This window comes from Silene latifolia, chromosome 3, assembly GCF_048544455.1.
Source record: "Silene latifolia isolate original U9 population chromosome 3, ASM4854445v1, whole genome shotgun sequence".
Classification (NCBI taxonomy): domain Eukaryota; kingdom Viridiplantae; phylum Streptophyta; class Magnoliopsida; order Caryophyllales; family Caryophyllaceae; genus Silene; species Silene latifolia.
In genome coordinates this window covers 71,104,193-71,129,961 of record NC_133528.1, presented here as the reverse complement: position 1 = coordinate 71,129,961, position 25,769 = coordinate 71,104,193, and the positions used below count along the sequence as shown (strand labels likewise).

The following is a 25,769-nucleotide window of genomic DNA, read 5'->3' as shown; positions in this document are numbered from 1 at the left end:
GACGATCATATCGCAACTAGAGGGCTTATAGCTCACCTCTAGTATCTGATAGGACCAAGACTCTCACAACAGAACAATACAAGGCATTATCAAGAATATGACTCTTACCAGTACTATAATAAATATCTCACACTTGTGTTATGTTACTAAACATTCCATTCTATAATTTAATATGCCGGTTAAATAAGATATGATGAGTGACAATGAATAATTTACGTTATATGAAATATACGGGATAAAATGTGACCAAGTCCAAGTGACTTCAATAAATAAATTATAAGGAGTCCAACAATTAAATCACATTAAGCTCAACAAACAAGATATGTTAGACCCAACTTAATACTCATGTAAGATTCAAACATATAATCATGTGAAGCCCAACAATTTGATCATGTGAGAGAAATCACTACTACAATTATGGGCTAAGAGGACGGTTCAAAACCGTCCTTAACTGTTAAACCAACCGTCCTAAATTCACCCGTCCTCGTTGCCTAAGAGGACGGTTAACTTAAAGTTAAACCGTCTTGTTTGGTTTGTAAAAACAGGACGGTTGTTTCTCAGAACCGTCTTCTTTGTATTTTGTAAGAGGACGGTTGTGTACCTGAACCGTCTTGTTTTGTTTATTGAATTAGGACGGTTGTTAATGTTAACCGTCTTGTTTTGAATACATGGCGCGCACAATTTTTGCGCCAACTTCATGACGCTTTGTCAAGGAACCGTCTTCTACACATTTTTGCAGCATTTTTTGAAATCATATTCGCGCCAAATTTTCAAATCAATTTCACACCATTTTTTCAAATTAATTTCACGCCGATTTTTCAAATCAATTTCATGCCAATTTACGAATATATCATGCACAATATTGGCACACATTCATACGTTTTCACACAAGCAGATTTTTCTAAAGGAAATTGTTTCATTATTCATACCCTATACGACAATAGTCGTATAGCTTAAATATTATATCCGGCTACATTTTCAAAAATCAGCAAATATTCTTACAATTGTACTCTAAATAAGTATAGTACAGAGTTCAACATACGAAAAAATTGGACCAAGTTCTAAAATTTTGATACGTTAAACCTGCATCTAAGTAGAAACATGTAGCAAAGATGCCCCATTAGACAAAGGCGAGGCGAACAACGTCGTACAACAAAGAAAGAATAAATATATATCGAGCGAAGCACTACTCAACAGACAATGTGCGCGGTAGGTCGCATCGAGTGAGGCTCACCAAGCGAGCAAAGAACAAAGAATCAAGCCAACATCGGTTCACGAGCGACACGCAACATCCACTACGCAAAAGCCATGACAAACAACACCGCTAGCACCCCAAGCTTTCCAAATAGTGTACATAATGACAGTAACAAGTTAACAACCACCACCACAAAAACTATAAAAAAAAAACCACGACAATAACAAAATAAAAACATTACCACCAATATCAAAAACATGTAATTACTACCTTCTGAAGCTTGCTCATCACCTTGCTCATCACCTTGCTCATATCCCATGTGAAACTTATTTACAATGGCTTCACACCTTTTGTTTATAAAAGAAACCTAGCCAAGAAAGAAAATTGTCAAAACCTACTAAGAGGCTCATTCTATGACCTGTAATGAAAATTGTCGTAAAATGAATCGACACTGCAGTTGTTTCATGATACATAAAGGAAAGTGTAGTGAGTTGTTGCCCCCAAATGTTTATATATATTTGCTTCGATTACTGAAAACTTTGTTCCACCATGGTATTGCATAACCAAACATTGAATCCAATTAAAACCAGTTCGATTTTCCATATTTTATTTACTTGTCGAACTCGGAAGTTAGAACATAACCAAAAGATGTTGGCTAGTACTACTAACCATATAATAATTGAAGTATGAGCCTCCACTTTGAACAAACCACGCTCTTGCAAAGGCTAAGTCTTCAATTGTCGGATTGATAAAGATTAAACAAAGAAAACAGAAACCATTTCAACCGAAATCCTGCAGGTCACATCAAAGTAAGAATTCATTCGAGATAGAAATACCTAAAAAAAAAAAGATGCGTGACAACATTAGTGTCGAATAATTAGTCACATAGAAATACCTAAAAAAGGAGGTCATTTATAAGTATTTCTGCTCCTAAAGTTGAGAAACTGCAAGTATGGTTATTGTCGAATAATTAGTCAGATTACCAATCGCACCAATTCTCGTCCTGGTAGTTACAAACGTTATTTAAAAAAATGGCCCATAACTCCAATTGTCTATGATAAAGAATCATTTAGTTCATCCGAGAAATAAAAAAAAAAAAAAAATCAAAAGCGATAATAAATTAGGACGTAATCATGGTAATAGGCGTAAAACAAAAATTAGGAAATTACTTTGGTACCATACAATACAAAGAAACTCTAGCCAAGAGCCAAAAGGTTCAATTTCATTTCAAGACCATATAATGCATTGAATTTGATTATGCAAATGAAAAATACGATGAGTCACTGCGACCTAACTTTAAAAAACATAATATCTGAAGTTGAAGAAAGAAGCAAAACTTGGTTGACGAAGGAAAATAGACTTGATCATTTCAGTGTTCAAATACACATTTATACCTTCCAAGTTCCAATAAGTTTCAAAGGGTATTAAGAAATAACTGACAATGCTTAAATAAGCCCATCACTTACCGACAATGCTCAAATAAACCCGATTATGTGCAATCATACAACTCACAGTAAAAAAATGACAATCTTAATTGAAAAAGTATTCAACTTTTCATTACAGTTATACTGCAAACACACAAAGCTATCAAATTTTGAGTTCTACACTAAGCTAATAACCATAACATATCTAATATCAAGCCTAACATTCAATTATGTGATAAGAGTCATAATCACATCATTCAAATCCCTCTATTGAAGCCAAATCCATAATTAACATACACCTCACATTATATTGAACAAAGTATAAAATTGGATTGATCGAAGATCGTACACTTCAGCAAAAGGGTAACCAACTACCCACAAAACCCATCAAAGTCGTAATCTTTGAACCCAATTCATCACAACCCAAAACCAGGAACTAAATGTAGAGAGTGATTGCAGAAACAAACAACAGTCATTGTGAATAGAGTGGAGTAGTGGACTGCTCTCGTACATATGTACATACCTCATATTTGCAAGCCCTACTTTATTATATTTAAAACTGCAAATTTCATGGAACCATCAAAATCGCAGTAACTAAACTATGAAATAACTATTAACCATGAAATTCGCTAAAGGTTTAGCGAATGACCTTTCATAGAGCTAGGACGAGGGTTTTGAACAACATGAGTATAATACAAAATCGATTAGAACAAACCATTTCCCAATTGAACCGAACTTTAATTGAAAGGCCTAACCCTAATACGGAGTACTTAATTGTAACCTAATAGATAAAATTAATTGAATCGATAAACCCTAAATGATAAAAAAAATACCTAAATTCAGTTACAAATCGAATACAAATGAGTCAAAACACAGGAGTTCAAAAAAATTGATAAAAAACAAATCTGATTGTGAATTTCTAACTAGCCGTTGACGATGGGCTGCCGGAAGTAACAAGGTGGATCACGAGATTTCTGCCGGAAGAAACGAGGTTGTTGTGGGTCACGGTGTGGTTGCCCGCGTTCTATCGCCTACCTCCGTTCTGCATCGTTCCCTGAAGCTTCTGGAGAAATACTTGGAGCTTATACAAAGAAGATCAGACTTTGATGCATGAATCAGTCACAACTCACAAGATTGGCATGGCATCTTAGGACTACTTCAGGACACTGTTAAACAGGCACTATCAGGCGTGAGAAGCTATGATTTTTTTATCGTGTTCATCTGTAATGACGACAACATATTGCCGATTTACAAAGATTTTGAAGACTATCACAATTCACAACTGCATTACTGTATTTTAAGGTGATATCAACCACATTTTAGAATATTAAGTTGCAAAAACCGGCGAAAGAAAACACACTAAACAAATCACAATTCACGGATTTATCCAGCAAAAATCAGCATTCAACCGCCTAAAATCTAGATGCTGTCAGATTTGACTGTTCCGAAAGAGTAGAAGAATGGAAACGAGGGCGCAATTAACTTCGGAAATCATCTTTTTTACTCCAGAAAACGAATTATCTCCAAATTGAAATCAAATTTAATTGAAAACCCTAACCCTAATACTTAATTGTACCCTAACATGATAAAAATAATTGAATCCCACAACGAAAAAATCATACAAAATCAAAGTTCAGTGAAAAATGTAAACAAAACCTTAAAAAACATATGAATTGCAAAAACTACTTTAAAAATAAGTGAAATAAAGAATCATACCTGATTGAGGATTGAGGATTGTGAACTGGAAGTTGATGATAAAACGGTTGTTGTCGGTGAGAGGTTGGACCAAGAAGACGGTTGTACTAAGTAACCGTCTTCTTTATTAATAAGAGGACGGTTTTATTGACCAACCGTTCTTGTTACTTTTACAACGAGGACGGGTGTCGCTATGAACCGTCCTATTGATGTGAATACTAATGGCGCCAAAAATTTTGACCGAAATAAGACGGTCTTGTCTCCAACCGTACTCTAAGGGTGATCGAGGCCATTTCGTGTTCACAATTAAGTATATGTGGTCGTTGGTCAATGGTCGATACAAAACACAATTTATACTTCACAAACAACTCTACAATTAGTAAAGAGGCAAGTAAAGGTCGGATCCCAAGGGACGGGTATTGAAATGAGAATTCTATTGTAACTAGTAGTGTCTAGGGGTGTCACAAATTGGGTTGGTGTAGAAGGTTACTAAACTAGAATAACAATGAAAATAAACTAGCAAGATGAATAAAATAAGGGGTGTAAACAATTGATTAAAAGCACTAGGGTGTCATGGGATCATAGGGGAATCATGGGATATGATCATACAAACATGTTCTCAAATTATAAGCAAGCAATTATTGTTGTGATGGATTGAGTTGGGTTATATCTTACAATCCTAGGAAAGTTTGGGTCCCGGAGCCGAATCGATTAGATTGTACAACACCTACAAGTCGACTTAATCTTCCCTACTCAACAACATGCATGGTCTAATGAGACTCGAGTTGGGTTATGTCTTACAAGTCTCATTGAAAGGATAGGAGATGATAGTAAATGCAAGGATTCATAGGCTTAGCATTTCATCAAATATAACATGTGCATGTATTAAGATCAAAACAAGCAAGCAAATAAGATATGAAAGCATATTGATTTAAGCATGAATCATTCCCCATGATGGTTTCCCCTAATCACCCATTAAACCCTAGCTAAGAGACTACTCACTCATTATCATGTTGATCATGCTAGCAAGGTTGTCAATCATACCAACAATATGAAACATGATGAATAAATGAAAGTAATTAACAATAATTAAAAAGGGATTAAGAGATTATACCTACTAATGATTCCAATAATAAAGCAAGAATAATAGAAGTACTTGAATGATAGATTGAGAGGTTGTCAATCTCCCAATAATAACCCAAATAATCTTCAATTACCCAAAATAAAGGAAGAACAAGAGAGAGATTAAAGAACTAAAACTTGGATTAAAACTTGATTAATACTTGATTACAATATTGAAGAGAGATTTGATTGATATTAACTACACTAATTATTGATAAGAAGAACATGCTCCTCTAATTAGCCTAATGGGGTATTTATAGTGAAAATTAGGGAGGATGCATTAGGGTTAACTAAGGGCTAAACTAGTAATTACACTTTTTAAGTTGAGCAAGGAGGACCCTGATTTTACGAGAGAAGGGCTTCTCTTTTCGTAGCTTGAAGAATGAAATCCGTCTTTGTCAGGCGGAATCCGGGCGGATTAGGGCCGGGACGGCGGATTTGGCGGTGCAATCCGAGCGGATTCGGGAGAGGGACGCTCGGATTGTTGAGGGGGGAATCCGAGCGGATTCCAAGGAGGGACGCTCGGATTGTTACGGGCCGGACGGGCGGATTGTCCGCAATCCGTTCGGATTGTTGGTCAGCGTCAATTCTTCTTCTTTTCTTCCCTTTTCTTCATAAATTCCTTGGGGATTTCTTTGGGGACGCAAGGATCCTTTCTCAACATTGTTCTTCTACTATGATATGTACAAAGGCCTTCTAGTCTTGTCTCTTCTTGATGCTTGGTCATTGAATACAATCAATTTAGCCTCGTTTTGCCATGAAAATGCAAGATTCTTACTCCTTTCCTACCAAGGGATCAAAATCTCAAAGAATATGCAAAACAAAGAACTAAAGATAAGAAATGACCCAAATAGGCACTAAAAAGCATGGGAACAAGGCTAATTCGGGGGCTAAATATGCGCTAATTATGGTCACATCAAATATCCCCAAACCGAACCTTTGCTCGTCCCGAGTAAAGAGGTGACAAAGACTAGGACCAATACTAACCTATCCTAATAATAATAGCCGATATGAGACAATTAGCGGGTCTCACTCCGCCCCTTCAACTCACAACAAGACAACCATGAGGTAGGATGCCTTCTTGCAAGGCAAGGTGGGTCTTGCCAAAATGGCGACACATCCAAACATTAAGCACATAAAAACACATAATGGATGCATCTACAAAAAGAATAGCCACCTTCCTCATCTAAGTGGCGGAAATTATCTACAAGGGAAGCAATTCAAGGGTACACAATCCTTCATAGATGCAATTTGTTCAAACTACTAAGCCTAGAAGGATACCAATAAATCACCTCCAAGTTGTGTCAAGCTAGGGTACCTTTGTCCTCAATCGTTAAATGATTTCGTCAAGAATAGACTCCCTATGGTGTTAGAAACACTGGAGGATCGCGGAATTCCCCCTCTTGCCTAGACAAGGAGAAGGGCCGTCCCCTCTCTACCATGCACAAAAATGGATACGGTGGATAAAGGGATCGATAGATGTTTGAGTTTCACTTTTGGGAGTTTGCTTTCATTGTTGTTTTTCCCCCCAATTTCATGTGGCATATAACATTTGAGAAAACTTTCTTTTTGCCATTTCTTTTTGATTTTTGGCATTTCAATACTTGACAACTTTTTGCATTTCTTTTGAACATTTTCAAAGTCACCCCAATTAGTAACGAGGGTGCCTTGTTTTTGAAGCTTTTGGAGTCTATTTTTGCTCCTCTTTTCATTTGATGCATTTTTGCAAACTTTCTTTCACTTTTCATTTCATTGAACTCAAATTGATTTATTTTTGTGCCCATTCCCTTTGATGACAAAAATATGGTAGAACATGGATGAATGATAGATGTATGCATGGTTTCAAGGGTCACCTTGGAATAAACGGTAGCCAAGGAGTTATCACACCACAAGGTACTCTTGACTAGGCCTTAAACCATGGGTCAAAGGATACTAGCATGACACATCCTAGGGTGTTTTACAAGCATTCTAACAAGCAAAGTCTTAAGAATAAAAAGCATCTACTAGGGCCTATATACACTTGTCAAGCTTCCCAAGTAGACGGTTTCGCAAAATTTTTCTAACATGCAAACTACATGCCATGATGCAACTAACCTATATACATCCTAATGCAAATGATTCTACCAACTAATATGCCATATAAACTAAATGCAATCTTAAGTTCACATTGTTTCACCGCATCAATCAAAATAAAGCCACATAGTCATTAACATAAAGAGGAAAAAGGAGATTGGAAAGATCATACCATGCGGTCTTCAATATCCTCATGTCTCGGATGTGGCGTAGTCAATCAATGTGAACAAGGATAAAACAAACACAATATATACAAGACAATATATACAAAGGAAATGAACTTGTTTTTGGTTTTTCAATTTTCAAATTTTTATGAATTTTGAAATTTTTTAAATTTTTATGGTTTTTGAAATTTTTCAATTTTTATGGGTTTTTGAATAAGAGTTAAATGTTAGAATTCCCATCCCCACACTAATATGGGCATTGTCCTCAATGGCCAAAGTGATGGAAATTATGCAAAGATGATGCATGATTTCTATACTAAATGCAATTCTACACTAAGCTATACTACATGATGCATGGTTTTTGTTATGACGGAGAGGATAATTTAGATTACCTCCCGTTGCATATGCATTAACTTCCCCAAACCGAGTAAGACATTATTGCTAATGTCAAAGGATGGGTATGGTTCATGCACACACTATGCTATGCATGAAACTAGTTTTGTCATTTTGGATTTTACAAATGGGAACAATAAAGAACACCTCAATGGTACCGAGGTGTGAGTCCTTTGATGGGGCTAGGACTAAACCAACAATGATCAAAATGAAATAAAATACAAAGAGATATAGACACAAACCATGGGAGTGTAGGAGTCTCTAAGGCTTGCTAGTCTTCCATCATGCTATCATCATCACCACTTCCCTCATGAGAAGTGGTCACATTGCCACTTTCCTTGTCACTTTCTTCATCATCTTGTTCATCATCATCTTCACCATCTCTTTCTCCTTCCATTGCTTCTTCCTCAATATTATCATCAATTTCTTCACCATTTCCAACAACCTCATTGTCTTCCACCACATCCCTAGATGCACCCGGAAACAAGGCTTCTTTATCCGCCCAACTAGGCAAAGGACAAGATGGATCGAGGAGTCCTTGCCTAGCTAAATGTAGGAGAGGAGGATATTGAGCCAAATATGCATTCTTCCGATCTTCATAAGCTTGCTTGTGCATGGCTTGCATAAGAAGAGTGACATAGTCTTTCCCAATTTCAACTCCTTCCGGTTTGAACTCTTCATACACAAAGGGGTAAGGCGGTGTAACAATGGAAGAGGAGGGGGTTTCATGATCACCCTTTTGTTGTTGAATGATGTACTCGGCTTCTTCGGATAGGGGAAGTAGATAGTTGGTCCGGTGGACACTTAGGCGACAAATCTTCGAGGGTAAGGTGAACGATCTAGCTTCACTAGTTAGCCATCCACACTTGGTGTCAAGGGGGTTTTGAGCAACCCACTTGAACTTGTTAATCATGATAGGCATATCAATAAGATGGCCACCTTCCTTTGCCTTGTACTTGTTATCCTTATTGAAATTAGGATCAAAGTGCTTGGCTAGGACCGTGACTAGCCCGCCATTAACAATAACGGTTGTACCCTTCTTCCCACTATCAACATGGAGCCATCTATCAACCAATAGCCTCAAAGAATTGAAAGGCTTGGTATGGATTCTTCCGACATTCAAAGCCGATTCAAGGAGAATAAAATCAAGTCTTGTGAAATGATTGGTGTCTTTCCTAGCAATTATGGTATTTCCCACAACTTTGTGCCATACTCTTATGCCCGGATGATGGACCAAAAGAGCACGACAAGCATGAAAATCATCAAATTTCTTCCCGGAGATTGCCTCCCAAAGAGGCTCGGGGTCATACTTTCCATAATGCTTAAGATATCTCGATTCATCGCTAAGACCCAAAATTTCACCTAATTCCTTAAAGGTAATGCGTCTACTAATGTTAGCTAGACGAAACTCAAGATTTTCCCTATCCTCAACTTTGGTGACTTTTAAAGAACTTAAGAATTCCAAGACAAGGGAAAGGTATGTCAATTCCTTTGTTTCAAACAATTTCTTCAAACCCATGGCATTGAAAAAGGCTTTTGTTTGTTCAAGAACACCCAATTTTTCCAAGGCATCTTTACATATGAATTTGGTGGATTGAATTGATTTCATAGCAAACTTGACAAATGTCTTTCTATGGGTATCGGAAATAAAAGTTACCTCCGGATAATGCAAGAGTTGATCGATTACCGGAGTAGAAGGTGATGCTCCCATAGAAGTTTGTTGTTGTTGTTGCACTTCCAAGTTTGGTGTTGCTACCACCATTGCCAAAGCTTTCTTTGTTTGGAGAGCTTTTTGCCTTTGAGAGAGAGCCTTTGCCTTTGGTGCCTTTGTTGCTCCCTTTGTCCTTGCCATTTGATGAACTAACCAAGAAAAGAATCAAAAATCTTCAATTTGTAGAATGCCCAAATCGATTTGAAGGTGAAAGGCTTTGCCTTTATGAAATCAAAAATCGACTCAAAGGTTGAAGATTTTGTTCTTGGTTTTGATTTTTATTGAAGATGGAGTGATTGATTTGTTGTTGGAAGGGTGGTTTGATTTGATTTTGGTGGATTTTGTTGAGGGTTTTTGTTTTTTGATGGAGAGGATGAGGGTTTTGATGTTGTGGGTAGTGTTTATGAATGAATGAATGAAGGAATGAAGGAATGAAGGTGGGAGGGTATTTAAAGAAGTCGAAATTTTCGAAAACGCAGGGGCAATCCGTGCGGATTAGGCCCAATCCGTGCGGATTCTCGCGACTTCAAAATTTTCGAAGCTCGCCTAAAGACGGGCGGATTCTGGGAATCCGCTCGGATTCTTCCGTGATGGGACGGGCGGATTTTTGCGGACGGACGGATTTCGATCCGAGAGAAATTTCTTTGTTTTCCTCGATTGTAAAGACGGCGTCTTTTTCACAAGACAGACGGATTCTATGAGACGGCGTCTTTCCAGAAATCCGCTCGGATTCTTCAACAGTCAAGAAATTTTCAATTTCAGCTCAGCTCAGGACGGGCGTCTTTTGGTCAGGATGCTCGGATTTGTTGAAGACGGGCGGATTCTCAGGAATCCGCTCGGATTCTGGTCCTTTGCACCCGGATTCATTCCATTCGTGCACAATGCATTTCCCTTTACCATTCTTCCATTCTTCTTCATTTCTTGTGTTCTTCATTGTGGGGGCATTACTAAGGCATGGATAACCTAGGCAATTCCCATCCCCACACTAAGGTAAAGCACTACACATCAATTGAAGTCGTTAGTCCCTCCCTCACTTCTCTCTTACATGACAATTATTTTGATCAAAGTAAATAAAAATCCAAAAATGACAAAAAATGCAATACAAAAATTGAAATGTAAGTTAGGGGGTTAGAAATATTTACAAGTGGTGGTTTAGGGAGGACTCCACCAAACTCTCATTCTTGATGAGATGTCAAGGGGGCATGTTCAAGGTGTTGTTGATGTTGCTCAACACCTTGAAGAAGTAATCAAAAGCTTGTTCATTATTGTGGTAGAGGTCCTCAATAGACCGTGGCCCTTGTTGTTGATCATGATCGATGGCATGCCCAATGTAGGGATTAAAAATCCCTTCAAACTCATCGTCCCAAAGACCACAAACTTCATTGAGTTGATCATTGAAAATCTCTTGCTTAGATGGAGACAACTCTCCCAATTTCTTCTCTTGGCCAATGAGGCCATCCTTTTCTTCCTTGGTTGATTTTGATGAGCTTTGCAAGCTCTCCTTGTTACAATTTACTTGCTCTTTGAATGGAGCATCTTCAATTTTCTTCTTCCATTGGAGTTCCGATTTCTTCCTTTCATCCTTCCGGCTATAATGATCAATCATAAAACATGGCTCATGCAAACGAGGAGCTCTCATGGTCTTGTCAAGATTAAAAGTTATGCTTTCATCTCCCACTTCTAGAGTGAGCTCTCCATGTTTCACATCAATCACCGCACCGGCGGTGTGTAGGAAAGGTCTTCCTAGGATGATTGGAATGTTGGAATCTTCCTCCATATCAACAAGGACAAAGTCCACCGGGATGAAAAACTTCCCAATTCGCACGGGGACATCTTCCCATATCCCTAATGGTGTCTTCGTCGATCTATCGGCCATTTGGAGTGTGATATTGGTGCATTTAAGCTCTCCCATTCCCAACCTTTTACTAACCGAGTACGGCATGACACTCACACTAGCCCCTAGATCACATAAGGCTTTGTTGATCGTCGTGTCGCCAATGGTACACGGTATTGAGAAGCTTCCCGGATCCTTTAACTTTGGAGGTGAACTCCCTTGAAGTATTGCACTACTCACCTTAGTGAAGGCGATAGTCTCAAGTTTCCGGATCGACTTCTTCTTTGTGAGGATATCTTTCATGTATTTTGCATAGGCCGGAACGTGATTGATTAATTCCGTGAAAGGAATTGAGACTTCTAAGTTCTTCACAATTTCCATGAACTTTCCAAGTTGATCGTCAAATTTGGGCTTGGCTTGACGACTTGGAAAAGGAAGTCTAATCACAATGGGCTCCTTTTCTTTGGCCTTGTCTTCATTTTTCTTTGAACTTTCTTCTTTTGATGATTCTCCATCTTTGGAGTTTTGCACAATTTCTTCCTTTTCACTAGCTTCCACAACTTCATTCTCAACTTGCTTCTTCGGTGCCTCATACCTTGTACCACTTCTCAAGTGAATGGCACTAACCGTTTCATGTCTAGGGGGATTACTTTGAGGTGGTAATTGCCCCTTTTGTCTTTGTGAGCTTGAAGATGCTAGTTGAGTCAATTGTGTTTCCAACATCTTAGTGTGAGCTAGAATGTTGTTGATGGTGGTGTCCTTTGCTTGGCTATCTTTTTGCATTTGAGTGAAAAATTCTTGTTGATTCTTTTGCATTTGGAGGACCGCTTTTTGGACATCAAAACCTTGGTCATTTTGGTGATTGTATGGATTTTGATTTTGGTAACCTTGGTTTTGATTGTAAAAGGGTCTTTGATTTTGATTTCTCATGGGTGGTGGAGTGTATGTTGTTTGAGGGTTTTGAACATTTTGGCTTTTGTATGAGAGATTTGGATGGAACTTGGTGTTTTCATTGTAAAAATTTGAATAAGGGGTACCACTTTTGTAAGCTTGGAAAGCATTAACTTGTTCGGTTGTTCCCCTACACTCACTTGGGTCATGACCCAAAGTTCCACAATTCTCACATATCCCACTTGGGATTGATGAGGATGCCGTCATGGCATTGACATGATGCTTTGATGATTTTGAGTTTTCCTCAAGTCTAGCCATAGCTTGTTCAAACTTCAAGTTGATTGTGTCAATGTGAGCACTAAGTTGAGCACCCAATTGAGTAACGGAGTCCACTTCATGCTTTCCTCCTCTAGTAGCCTTGCGAGGTCTACTATATTGTGAATTATGGACCGCCATTTCCTCAATCTTGTTCCATGTTTGATTGTCATCAACTTCGGTGAACATTCCATTTGATCCCATATTAAGAATGTTCCTTGAATCTTCATATAAACCGTTCCAAAATTGTTGTACCAAAAACCATTCTCTAAGTCCATGGTGAGGACATGAGCGACAAATACCTTTGAACCGCTCCCAAGCTTCATACAAAGACTCTTCATCCCTTTGCTTAAAACCCGTAATTTGAGCTCTTAGCATGTTAGTCTTTTCCTGGGTAGAATTTTTGTAGAAAGCTAGAGCTAACTTCTTCCAAGAATCTATTCCAAGGGTGGCCTTATCAAGGCCCTTCAACCATTAGCTTCACGGTCTTGGATTAACGAAAAAGGAAATAAGACCCATCTAATTTGGTCTTGAGTCACGCCCGTTTGAGAGATAGCATCACAATAATCGCAAAAGGTTTCCATATGAGAATGAGGGTCCTCACTAGGCATTCCCCCGAATTGGCTCCTCTCAACTAGTTGGATGAAGGCGGACTTGGCAATAAAATTACCGGTGAGATGTTGCGGTGTAGGAGTACCATTTGGTAGATTCTCCTCGGTGGGTATAGAGTGTGACGAGAATTTAGGCATTGTAGGTGGATTTTGTGGGATATTGTGTAATGGGTTTTCTTCTCCTTCTATTGCGAAAGGATTGACAAACTCACTAGTGGGTTGAACAACTTCACCAACACCTCGCAAATTCCTCCTAACAAGTCTCCTATTATTCGTCAAGGTTCTTTCGATTTCACGGTCAAAAGGTAACAAATCACTTTGTGACCTTCTAGACATGCAAAATATCAAACAACTCGAAAACAATTAGAACAAACCTTGAGGATTTTTACTTCCCCAAGGTGAAAAAGACACAACTAATAACAATAAAAGAAATCTTAAATCAATTAAACACCGTCCCCAAGAATCAACGGCGCCATTTTTGATCGAGGCCATTTCGTGTTCACAATTAAGTATATGTGGTCGTTGGTCAATGGTCGATACAAAACACAATTTATACTTCACAAACAACTCTACAATTAGTAAAGAGGCAAGTAAAGGTCGGATCCCAAGGGACGGGTATTGAAATGAGAATTCTATTGTAACTAGTAGTGTCTAGGGGTGTCACAAATTGGGTTGGTGTAGAAGGTTACTAAACTAGAATAACAATGAAAATAAACTAGCAAGATGAATAAAATAAGGGGTGTAAACAATTGATTAAAAGCACTAGGGTGTCATGGGATCATAGGGGAATCATGGGATATGATCATACAAACATGTTCTCAAATTATAAGCAAGCAATTATTGTTGTGATGGATTGAGTTGGGTTATATCTTACAATCCTAGGAAAGTTTGGGTCCCGGGAGCCGAATCGATTAGATTGTACAACACCTACAAGTCGACTTAATCTTCCCTACTCAACAACATGCATGGTCTAATGAGACTCGAGTTGGGTTATGTCTTACAAGTCTCATTGAAAGGATAGGAGATGATAGTAAATGCAAGGATTCATAGGCTTAGCATTTCATCAAATATAACATGTGCATGTATTAAGATCAAAACAAGCAAGCAAATAAGATATGAAAGCATATTGATTTAAGCATGAATCATTCCCCATGATGGTTTCCCCTAATCACCCATTAAACCCTAGCTAAGAGACTACTCACTCATTATCATGTTGATCATGCTAGCAAGGTTGTCAATCATACCAACAATATGAAACATGATGAATAAATGAAAGTAATTAACAATAATTAAAAAGGGATTAAGAGATTATACCTACTAATGATTCCAATAATAAAGCAAGAATAATAGAAGTACTTGAATGATAGATTGAGAGGTTGTCAATCTCCCAATAATAACCCAAATAATCTTCAATTACCCAAAATAAAGGAAGAACAAGAGAGAGATTAAAGAACTAAAACTTGGATTAAAACTTGATTAATACTTGATTACAATATTGAAGAGAGATTTGATTGATATTAACTACACTAATTATTGATAAGAAGAACATGCTCCTCTAATTAGCCTAATGGGGTATTTATAGTGAAAATTAGGGAGGATGCATTAGGGTTAACTAAGGGCTAAACTAGTAATTACACTTTTTAAGTTGAGCAAGGAGGACCCGGTATTTTCTGAGAGAAGGGCTTCTCTTTTCGTAGCTTGAAGAATGAAATCCGTCTTTGTGCGGAATCCTGGCGGATTAGGCCGGGACGGCGGATTTGGCGGTGCAATCCGAGCGGATTCGGAGAGGGACGCTCGGATTGTTGAGGGGGAATCCGAGCGGATTCCAAGGAGGGATGCTCGGATTGTTCTGGCTGGACGGGCGGATTGTCTGCAATCCGTTCGGATTGTTGGTCAGCGTCAATTCTTCTACTTTTCTTCCCTTTTCTTCATAAATTCCTTGGGGATTTCCTTGGGGACGCAAGGATCCTTTCTCAACATTTTTCTTCTACTATGATATGAACAAAGGCCTTCTAGTCTTGTCTCTTCTTGATGCTTGGTCATTGAATACAATCAATTTAGCCTCGTTTTGCCATGAAAATGCAAGATTCTTACTCCTTTCCTACCAAGGGATCAAAATCTCAAAGAATATGCAAAACAAAGAACTAAAGATAAGAAATGACCCAAATAGGCACTAAAAAGCATGGAAACAAGGCTAATTCGGGGGCTAAATATGCGCTAATTATGGTCACATCAAAGGGGCGTCCTCTTAGCCCATAATTGTAGTAGTGAATGTATATATATAAAGAACAATATTTAACGGATTACGTTATATAAAGCACGAGACGGGAATTAATAATATTTTATATAAACCAAACTAGCGCCCAACAATTTATAGACACGGCTCAAAAGCTATTTTGGCAACCTCAAACTCGGCCTAACAACCAACTACACAGGCCTCAAACTCGTGACTTAGCTAGGCCACTACCTAAGCCACAGCCAGGCCACTGCAAGGCCACTGCCTAGCTACAGCCAGCTACTGCTAGGCTGCTGCCAGGCTACAGTAGGCCACGGCAGGCCACTGCTAGGCCACAGCAGGCCAACGGCAGGCCACGGCCAGGCCAACTGTAGGCCACGGCCAGGCCACAGCTAGCCCAACCAAGCTACGTCCACCACCTATACCAGACCCAAAAACCACCACTTGCGCACACTACCTTAGCCACCATATCCGCCCCAAAGCAACCACCAAAGACCACCCAAACGGGCAGCCATGAGCAGCCCAAGAACCGTGACAAAACAACCTAAACAACCACCCGAATCCGTGTCAAGAAACTCGATAATTCTGTCCAAGACCGAGCCAACCACAACCCATACAACCCATATAAAACCGAGCCAATGACGGGCGACTAAACTACATGGAACAACCCAACAAGGCCTCTCATGTCCCTGCCCAAAACAGAGCACCAAACGGACCATACTTCTCTATTTTCCCGCATAAAAACAGTCCCATATCGAGTGGTATTAAGACAACACTTGAGATAAAATTAAGACGGAAATACTCACGTATGAAGTAAGGTCAAAACAGACTCGAGGGCCATAAAAACCGTTCCAACTTCAGTCCAATTAATCCTCATTACCAAAGTCCCAAAGTAGTCCTAAGGTTACAGTAAAACCGTTCCCAAACAGAGGAGTAAACAGTCCATTTCGACTCAACCTTAAGATAGAAATAGAAGCAGAATTTAGGCGGAAATAAGCACGACAAGAACGTGGATAAAACCATCAAATTCATCCTAATGAAGCTCGAAGATATCGCGAAGACGGGTCATACAAGACGGACATATTCACATCAACAGCAATTAAAGAGTAAAACTTTACGACAAAGGAGTATAAAAACCGAGTTGAAGGGGTGGAATATCGACTCATTGTCGAGTAACCTATCACTGTTACCTTTAACTCTCGAATTCCCGAGTAAAAACGTCCAAAGCACGAGCCTTTCTTCAGTCTTCAAGGTCTTTAACTAAAAAGGAGGAAAAACGAGTTGTTTGAGTCATAAAACCGAGTTTGTCATAAGATGCCATTTTCGAAACCTCAACAAAATCAAAACTTTCTTACCTTAAAAGAATGAGGAAGGAACGAGGAAGAGAATGGCGTAAAAATTAGAGGAAAAGGTTGAGAGACGAGGGAGAAATCTGGGATTGAAGGGTCGATTAAAAATGGGTAGTACGTCTCTGTGTTTGTGTTGTTGTTGTTCTTGTTTCTCGCAGGAAAAGGAAGAAGAAAGGAGGTGGGGGTGTGGGGACGTGAACAAACAACAACAATAATAAAGTAATAATATTAATAATAATAATATATATAATAATAATAATAAAAGAGTTATATAAAATATATAATAATATATATAAAGGAGATATTTAGAGGTAGATTGTAAGAGGGTAGGTGAGCATGTTGTCGATTTCTGGTTGGTCCGGATTAAAGCAGGTACAAAGTGAAATGTGACGGTCTATAGCTAGACGGAAGTTAAGACGGAGATTATTATTATTATTGTCACTATTACTGTCCGACCAGAAATATGTATACATTTATTCTTATATAAATTATACCTCAAGAATATAATTTAATAATACGTATTTTTATAAAAATGAGCTTTTATATAATACGTTTATAAAAATCGTGTTTGACATAAAATTAATTAAATTGAATAATTCAAAAATATATAATAAAGTGATTAAACGGTTTAACAAATTTTAAATGTCAAAATGGAAAATTCGCGGGTGTTACAATCACCCCATCTTTTAAAAAGTTTCGTCCTCGAAACTTGAAAGTAGAAATGAAAGGTTATATAAAATAAAACTGGAACTTTGGAATCGGTAACCAAAACATTTAAAAGGTTACTTATCGTAAGAATTAAAATCTTTTCAAAAGTTTCAACTGAAATTTTCCGACAGAACCAAGTCGAAAGGCAAATCATTTGTAGAAATCAAAATCAAAACACTTTCAAAAACATTAACGGAGAGTTTTCAAAAGTGTAAGTCTCATTAATGGATCGAAATTGCTCTTGTCGTGCACACAAGAACTCTAACTTTCCAAGTCAGAGACAAATTCGAAAGAAAAATCATTCGCTGACAAGCGTAGAACAAGTTATCAAACGTCTCCAATAACGAGTTCTAACCTCCGATCAACGTTAAAATCAAAAGAGAAAGGTAATTCACTCAAATTTTCTTTTGCAAAAGCCAAATGGAAGTTGAAAGATTCATTGTTGATCTTCAAAAAGGGGTCAATTTCCGAAAATATAGTATTAAACTTTGACAAAGAAGTCATAAATAGATCAAAGTTAACAGAAGTTGGATAAAATTTAAAGAGATCTCGGGTTTAGCAATTAAAATCATGTTAAAGAAGTCTATACCCAAGGAACACATATGGAATTAAATCAAATTTTCATTTTCAAAACTCTAAAATAGGTAAGGTTTTGCAAAAGTAACATCAACTTTTAACAACTAATCAAAACTGGTAGCTTGAAAGTTTAGAAGTTGTACAAAAAGGAAGGTAACTTAGATAGCATAAAACCAAAGTACGTTAAGAGAGTTCAAACTTAACCAACAAGAGAGCTATGATGAACTTCCTAGGGGTAAGGTTCGAAGTAAGGTCAACAAGGAGGTCAAGGATAGAGTTTCACAGTTTACGAGTGTCAAACTTAAAGGAGGAGCATGATGAAGCGAGAAAGAGAGGTACGAACGGTAACACTTATGGTCAAAGAAGAAGGGAATTAGACAAGAGGGAAACGCCAAGTACTCGAATCCCAAATAACAACATCAGCCTAAACGGTTCCGAAAACTTTTTAACAACAAAACTTATAACCACAACACTCCCAAAGATTTCCTCAAAACACTCATGTTACTTCATCCTAATCTATTCCCTGAAACAGGGTACTCCACTATAAGTGTAATCTCATCACTCTAAATCTCAAATATCCACAAACAACTTCCACAAGATCAAAGTCAAAGTTCCCAACAAAGCTATACTTATATCCAACTAGTGTCAACCATGAGTTTCTCAAAATGGTACAACCCTCAATCAAAAATCCCAATACCAAGCTCTAAATTCCAGGTTCCTCAAATATTCCACAAGGTTCTCATTTCAAAGCAAGGTAGTAACAAGTCAACCTAAAACTCTTTCCATGAAAGTTCATCCTACTACACATTCTTTTGAGAAAGATGCATAATCACCTAAGTTTGAAAAATCAATAGGATCTCGAGTCCTTTTATCCTTTTACTTATTAGGGATTCCCAAAAGCGGAACTACCCTCATCTACAACATCATCCCATCAACTCAGGTACTCAATACAACCTCAAGGTTTATAAAACTATAGGGTTAACAAATACTTCTCAATACTAAGCCTCTCTTAACTGGAGAACTCTCAAGAGTCAACTAATAATCCCACAATTAGCATTTCTCATATGGTAACATCTACATTATCAAACCCTCATATCCAAAGTGGTTATGGAAGCCAATCACAAACTCGACTTACTTAGTCAATCCTACATCCTCAAATCCACCATTCAATTTCATCCATTTTAAGTCAAGTACTAAGCACTAGTATCCCAAGACACGTCTCACTACACTTCCCAAGCCTTTCAAATCCCAAACATGAACAACAAAGCCAAGTTCTAAAATCTTAGTAACAAATGCGGCTCACACTTGACACACAGAATCCACCAATCAAATATACTCGCTTTATCAAGGAACTAGGTATAAGAATTACTAAGTATGTCCCATCACACTACCTAAGTCATTCCAACATCACAACCTCTCAAAATTAGGGTTAAGGGTCAACCACAAACAAACTCCACAAAAGTCAGATTATTCAACCAAGGTCAACATTCCTCAAAAGAAGAGTACTATCAAAAGGCGTAAAAGTGAGGATAGGCAAGGAACAAAGGATAAGTTAGGGGTACGAGAGTAGTTTTTTTTTTTTTTTCAAAGCAAAACAGAAGAGAGTTTAGAAGAAGGATAAGCACCAAGAGATAAAGAATAAGGCAAGGTACAAAAGAATGAGAAATATCTTTGATGAAGTAGAAGCATCCTCCAAAGGTTGAACAAGTCTTCAATTCCCGACAATAGGCACCAAGTCTTGATCTTCACGTAGGTAAGCTCACGGTCATTGATCCAAGGGCACAACAAAATTTAAATGACAATCAACAAACATGTTAGAACCTAACAAAGAGCAAACACATTACAGGCTACCACCTTAGGTCCTTAAGTCTACCCATCTCTCATTCGTTATTCAAGGTCAAGTTCAAATTTAAATTTGGGGTACACGTGTGTGCGTCGGGAGCAACATATGCTCTAATACCAACCGTGACACCCCGCGATAAAGCGGAAAATATAACTATTAAATTAAAGCGGAAATTTGGGAAAATTTAAAAACTTTTATTACTAGTTAAATATTAACACGCGGGGGCCACTAATGAAATGAAACAATTACAATAATAGACAAACTTAGGTTATTACAACCCAAGTCCAGAAAGAAGGGAAAAGATATCCCACGAATAAACATATAAGGGGTATCTAAACTAGCAACTAAGGTCCAAAGATTTAGTTCTCGCTAGCCCACACGTCTTCCCCACGAAAGCATCTTCACAACCTGTCATTCATGTAAACACGCCACAGTCAGTGGGGAGTAACTCAAGGTTCTCCCAGCCACAATATGTCGAAATGCAAGTAAACAAACACTTAACTAAATATATTGATCATGCAACATATATGAACAATGAAGAACAAGAGAACATAATTGATTAATCATGATGAGATAGGCATAATACTTTCTTAATGAAATAGGCATGATATATTAGAATAAATATGCAATCAAGGGCATAGAACAACCAAGTCAACCAACTCATATTGACACGACTCAACAAGTGTAAGACCGACACAAAGTGTAGACGGAGTATCCGGCTCAGAGGCTACCTTTAAAGCATGTCTGAGATACTACACACAAGACTACATCCTAGACTCCAACCTCCTGGTAGGACGACGATCATAATACGGTCCTAGTCTAAACCTGGATCCAGACTCTCGGGATGGACGTCACCCGATTCAACATGCGGTGACCTATCCGCATCCAAGACTCGAAACATGGCACACAGACCGTAACCAAAGGTCGAGTAACCCCAAATCGGAAATATGGCACACAGTCCGTAACCAAAGGTCCGAAGAGGCGGAAGGATAACCCAATCCGGAAACATGGCACACATATCCGTAACCAAAGGTCCGAAAGGGTAAATAAGGAATGTCAAGTCGTCACACAATGTAAAACGTTACACTTGAGTCACAATAAGAGTAAGAATGATCAAGCAAGCATAAACACGATAGAATGTCACATGACACAGGATCACTAATGTCACATTCATACTTATGGCTTGCATCTCACCATAAGTACGGATGGGAACATCAATCCCGACGATCATATCGCAACTAGAGGGCTTATAGCTCACCTCTAGTATCCGATAGTACCAAGACTCTCACAACAGAACAATACAAGGCATTATCAAGAATATGACTCTTACCAGTACTATAATAAATATCTCACACTTGTGTTATGTTACTAAACATTCCATTCTATAATTTAATATGCCGGTTAAATAAGATATAATGAGTGACAATGAATAATTTACGTTATATGAAATATACGGGATAAAATGTGACCAAGTCCAATTGACTCCAATAAATAAATTATAAGGAGTCCAACAATTAAATCACATTAAGCCCAACAAACAAGATATGTTAGACCCAACTTAATACTCATGTAAGATTCAAACATATAATCATGTGAAGCCCAACAAATTGATCATGTGAGAGAAATGTATATATATAAAGAACAATATTTAACGGATTACGTTATATAAAGCACGAGACGGGAATTAATAATATTTTATATAAACCAAACTAGCGCCCAACAATTTATAGACACGGCTCAAAAGCTATTTTGGCAACCTTAAACTCGGCCTAACAACCAACTACACAGGCCTCAAACTCGTGACTTAGCTAGGCCACGGCCAGGCCACTGCCAGGCCACTGCAAGAACACTGCCTAGCCACAGCCAGCTACTGCTAGGCTGCTGCCAGGCTACAGCAGGCCACGGCAGGCCACTGCTAGGCCACAGCAGGCCAACGGCAGGCCACGGTCAGGCCAACAGTAGGCCACGGCCAGGCCACAGCTAGGCCAACCAAGCTACGTCCACCACCTATACCAGACCCAAAAACTACCACTTGCGCACACTACCTTAGCCACCATATCAGCCCCAAAGCAACCACCAAAGACCACCCAAACGGGCAGCCATGAGCAGCCCAAGAACCGTGACAAAACAACCTAAACAACCACCCGAATCCGTGTCAAGCAACTCGATAATTCTGTCCAAGACCGAGCCAACCACAACCCATACAACCCATATAAAACCGAGCCAATGACGGGCGACTAAACTACATGGAACAACCCAACACGGCCTCTCATGTCCCTGCCCAAAACAGAGCACCAAACGGACCATACTTCTCTATTTTCCCGCATAAAAACAGTCCCATATCGAGTGGTATTAAGACAACACTTGAGACAAAATTAAGACGGAAATACTCACGTATGAGGTAAGCTCAAAACAGACTCGAGGGCCATAAAAACCGTTCCAACTTCAGTCCAATTAATCCTCACTACCAAAGTCCCAAAGCAGTCCTAAGGTTACAGTAAAACCGTTCCCAAACAAAGGAGTAAACAGTCCATTTCGACTCAACCTTAAGATAGAATAGAAGCAGAGTTTAGGCGGAAATAAGCACGACAAGAACGTGGATAAAACCATAAAATTCATCCTAATGAAGCTCGAAGATATCGCGAAGACGGGTCATACAAGACGGACATATTCACATCAACAGCAATTAAAGAGTAAAACTTTACGACAAAGGAGTATAAAAACCGAGTTGAAGGGGTGGAATATCGACTCATTGTCGAGTAACCTATCACCGTTACCTTTAACTCTCGAATTCCCGAGTAAAAAAGTCCAAAGCACGAGCCTTTCTTCAGTCTTCAAGGTCTTTAACTAAAAAGGAGGAAAAACGAGTTGTTTGAGTCATAAAACCGAGTTTGTCATAAGATGCCATTTTCGAAACTTCAACAAAATCAAAGTTTTCTTACCTTAAAAGAATGAGGAAGGAACGAGGAAGAGAATGGCGTAAAAATTAGAGGAAAAGGTTGAGAGACGAGGGAGAAATCTGGGATTGAAGGGTCGATTAAAAATGGGTAGTACGTCTCTGTGTTTGTGTTGTTGTTGTTCTTGTTTCTCGCAGGAAACGGAAGAAGAAAGGAGGTGGGGGTGTGGGGACGTGAACAAACAACAACAATAATAAAGTAATAATATTAATAATAATAATATATATATAATAATATATAATAATAATAATAATAATAAAAGAGTTATATAAAATATATAATAATATATATAAAGGAGATATTTAGAGGTAGAGTGTAAGAGGGTAGGTGAGCATGTTGTCGATTTCTGGTTGGTCCGGATTAAAGCAGGTACAAAGTGAAATGTGACGGTCTATAGCTAGACGGAAGTTAAGCAGAGATTATTATTATTACTGTCACTATTACTGTCCGACCAAAAATATGTATACATTTATTCTTATATAAATTATACCTCAAGAATATAATTTAATAATACGTATTTTTATAAAAATGAGCTTTTATATAATACGTTTATAAAAATCGTGTTTGACATAAAATCAATTAAATTGAATAATTCAAAAATATATAATAAAGTGATTAAACGGTTTAACAAATTTTAAATGTCAAAATGGAAAATTCGCGGGGGTTACAATCACCCCATCTTTTAAAAAATTTCGTCCTCGAAACTTGAAAGTAGAAATGAAAGGTTATATAAAATAAAACTGGAATTTTGAAATCGGTAACCAAAACATTTAAAAAGGTTACTTATCCTAAGAATTAAAATCTTTTCAAAAGTGACAAACAGGACAACCTTCAACATCGGCATCTGAGAGCCTTTTGTGAATGCACCTCCTGCAGACTGACATTCAATAAACAATAGTGATTAATTCAACAACTCGATTTTTGTACTATATATTAAGTACTCGTAATCCTAAGAGCACCAAGTCATCCCGTTTACACCAAAAACAAAGAAAAATTATTTCTTAATGGCACGACGACTAAATTAAGGGACTGATACTGAATCAAATGTTATCATTGAAACTGACAGTGCAAACAAGTAAACAACCAATAGTTTGTAATAAATGTACATGATTTACTATCTTACTGTCATTTACAAAGTCGCCTACATAAAGATGACAAAATCTCGAGTTTCAAATTCACATAGCTAAAGCAGTACGCACGCAAAGAAAAGCAAGTCTCCCTTGTGACGGGTCAAGTACTTAAGTACTACCCATGTGGGTAGCAATCTGTTTTGGCTTATTTACCCACATGGGTAGTACTTGACCCGTCACAAGTTTGCGACAGATATGCGCAAAAAAAGATGTAAGCTTTAGACACATGATGATTCACATACTGGTAAACTCAAATCAAATTATAAAACAAGTCAAAGAATGCAACTTTATAGAAGTAATCTTTCCGGCTCACAAAGAATAAGAAAAGGCAAACGAATGACTGAGACGAGAGTATACATTAACTTCATTCAAAACAAGCATTGTAATAAAGACAGAATTCAAACAATAATTCCTTACTAATAACATGAATAATACAATCCAATAAAAGACAGCATTATCAATGGCATTCTCGATAAAAAATTTCTCATTTATGTTCTAATTACATTTTCTCTATAAAATTTATCCCTTTTATGTTCTAATTAGAAGCATTACCAATCTCCAGAAAATACAGAGATTTTATCATAAAAATTAAGAACATAAACAGCAATGCATATACTAATCCATAAAAATCGAAACCCTAAAAAAACACGAAGATTATTAGAGACATATCCGGACTGAACCAAACTCGAATCACAGAGGATAAGAGCTAAATTGCTATAGAATCGAACTTGCGTATAATATTAGTCCCAATCGAATTGAAGGCCGTTAAAGCCATTGACCGTTCAAGAGAATTTAAAAAGAAATAATTACCTTGATAAGAGAGGAGAGAAACAGAAGAACATTTTTGGTAAAAATTAACAGGTAGCTCGCTCGCAGCACTGTCGCTCATATACATCAAATACTTGACTCATTTCTGAATTTGTAAAGATCAATTTAAGAAATTAGGGTTTTATGAGAGGAAAAAGGAAGAAACTTGATTATGGTTTGATGGCGAGGCGAAGATAAGAAACAGGTAAAAGGGGAAATGAGTGATGGAGAGGAAAAGAGGGAGAAGGAGTGAGTGGTAAGAAGGAGACATGGATGAAGATTAATTGTGGGGTGAATAAGTAGACCTGGCAAAATGGGTCACTCGGGTCGGGTCAGTTTGAGTCGGGTCATTTCGGGTTTATCACATATTTTGGGTCGGGTTGGGTCACTTTCGGGTTTTGGGTCAATTTCGGGTGACCTGTTGTCGGGTCATTTCGGGTCGGGTCATTTTCGGGTATAGGTCATTTTGGGTCGGGTTGCTTTTGAGTTAACGGCTAAGCACTTAAGTTAATACTATTTTGATTAAGAAATACTATTTTGTAAATTTAACTATTTATTAGGGATTATGTAACCAATGAAACTTTATTTTGATGTATATAGTATTTATATAAGTTAGTACTAGTCGCTCCGGGTCATTTTGGGTCACTTCAAGTCATTTGGGATCAGGTCAGTTATGAGTCGGGTCTTTTCGGATTGGGTCACCTCGGGTCGGGTCAACATTGGGTCAGACAATTT

The 25,769-nt window shown here is 38.0% G+C and overlaps 1 protein-coding gene, 1 long non-coding RNA gene and 1 other non-coding gene across 4 annotated transcripts; 1 reads left to right on the top strand and 2 right to left on the bottom strand.

Annotated features, from left to right (window-relative positions):
- Window positions 1–3,232: 3,232 nt before the first annotated feature.
- Window positions 3,233–10,282, bottom strand: LOC141647719 (uncharacterized). Its single transcript, XM_074456014.1, has 2 exons — window positions 4,336–10,282; window positions 3,233–3,785 (listed from the first exon to the last, which is right to left on the bottom strand). Exon 1 carries the CDS (start codon window positions 9,916–9,918, stop codon window positions 8,338–8,340), a length of 1,581 nt encoding a protein of 526 aa, XP_074312115.1. The 5' UTR covers window positions 9,919–10,282; the 3' UTR covers window positions 3,233–3,785; window positions 4,336–8,337.
- A 2,806-nt stretch (window positions 10,283–13,088) lies between these two features.
- LOC141650681 (small nucleolar RNA R71) lies at window positions 13,089–13,195 on the top strand. Its single transcript, XR_012546700.1, has one exon. It is a non-coding gene; the product is annotated as a small nucleolar RNA R71 (small nucleolar RNA).
- A 2,026-nt stretch (window positions 13,196–15,221) lies between these two features.
- Window positions 15,222–25,315, bottom strand: LOC141647718 (uncharacterized). Of its 2 annotated transcripts, XR_012545803.1 has the most exons (6): window positions 25,038–25,315; window positions 23,083–23,974; window positions 22,918–22,987; window positions 17,020–20,548; window positions 16,855–16,924; window positions 15,222–15,529 (listed from the first exon to the last, which is right to left on the bottom strand). It is a non-coding gene; the product is annotated as an uncharacterized LOC141647718 (long non-coding RNA). The 2 variants fall into 2 exon arrangements; XR_012545802.1 differs by having other exon boundaries at window positions 15,222–16,924.
- Between the last annotated feature and the right edge of the window lie 454 nt (window positions 25,316–25,769).

Coding starts and splice junctions, on each gene's coding strand:
- LOC141647719 (XM_074456014.1), bottom strand. CDS start 9,918: ATGGCAAGGACAAAGGGAGCAACAAAGGCACCAAAGGCAAAGGCTCTC.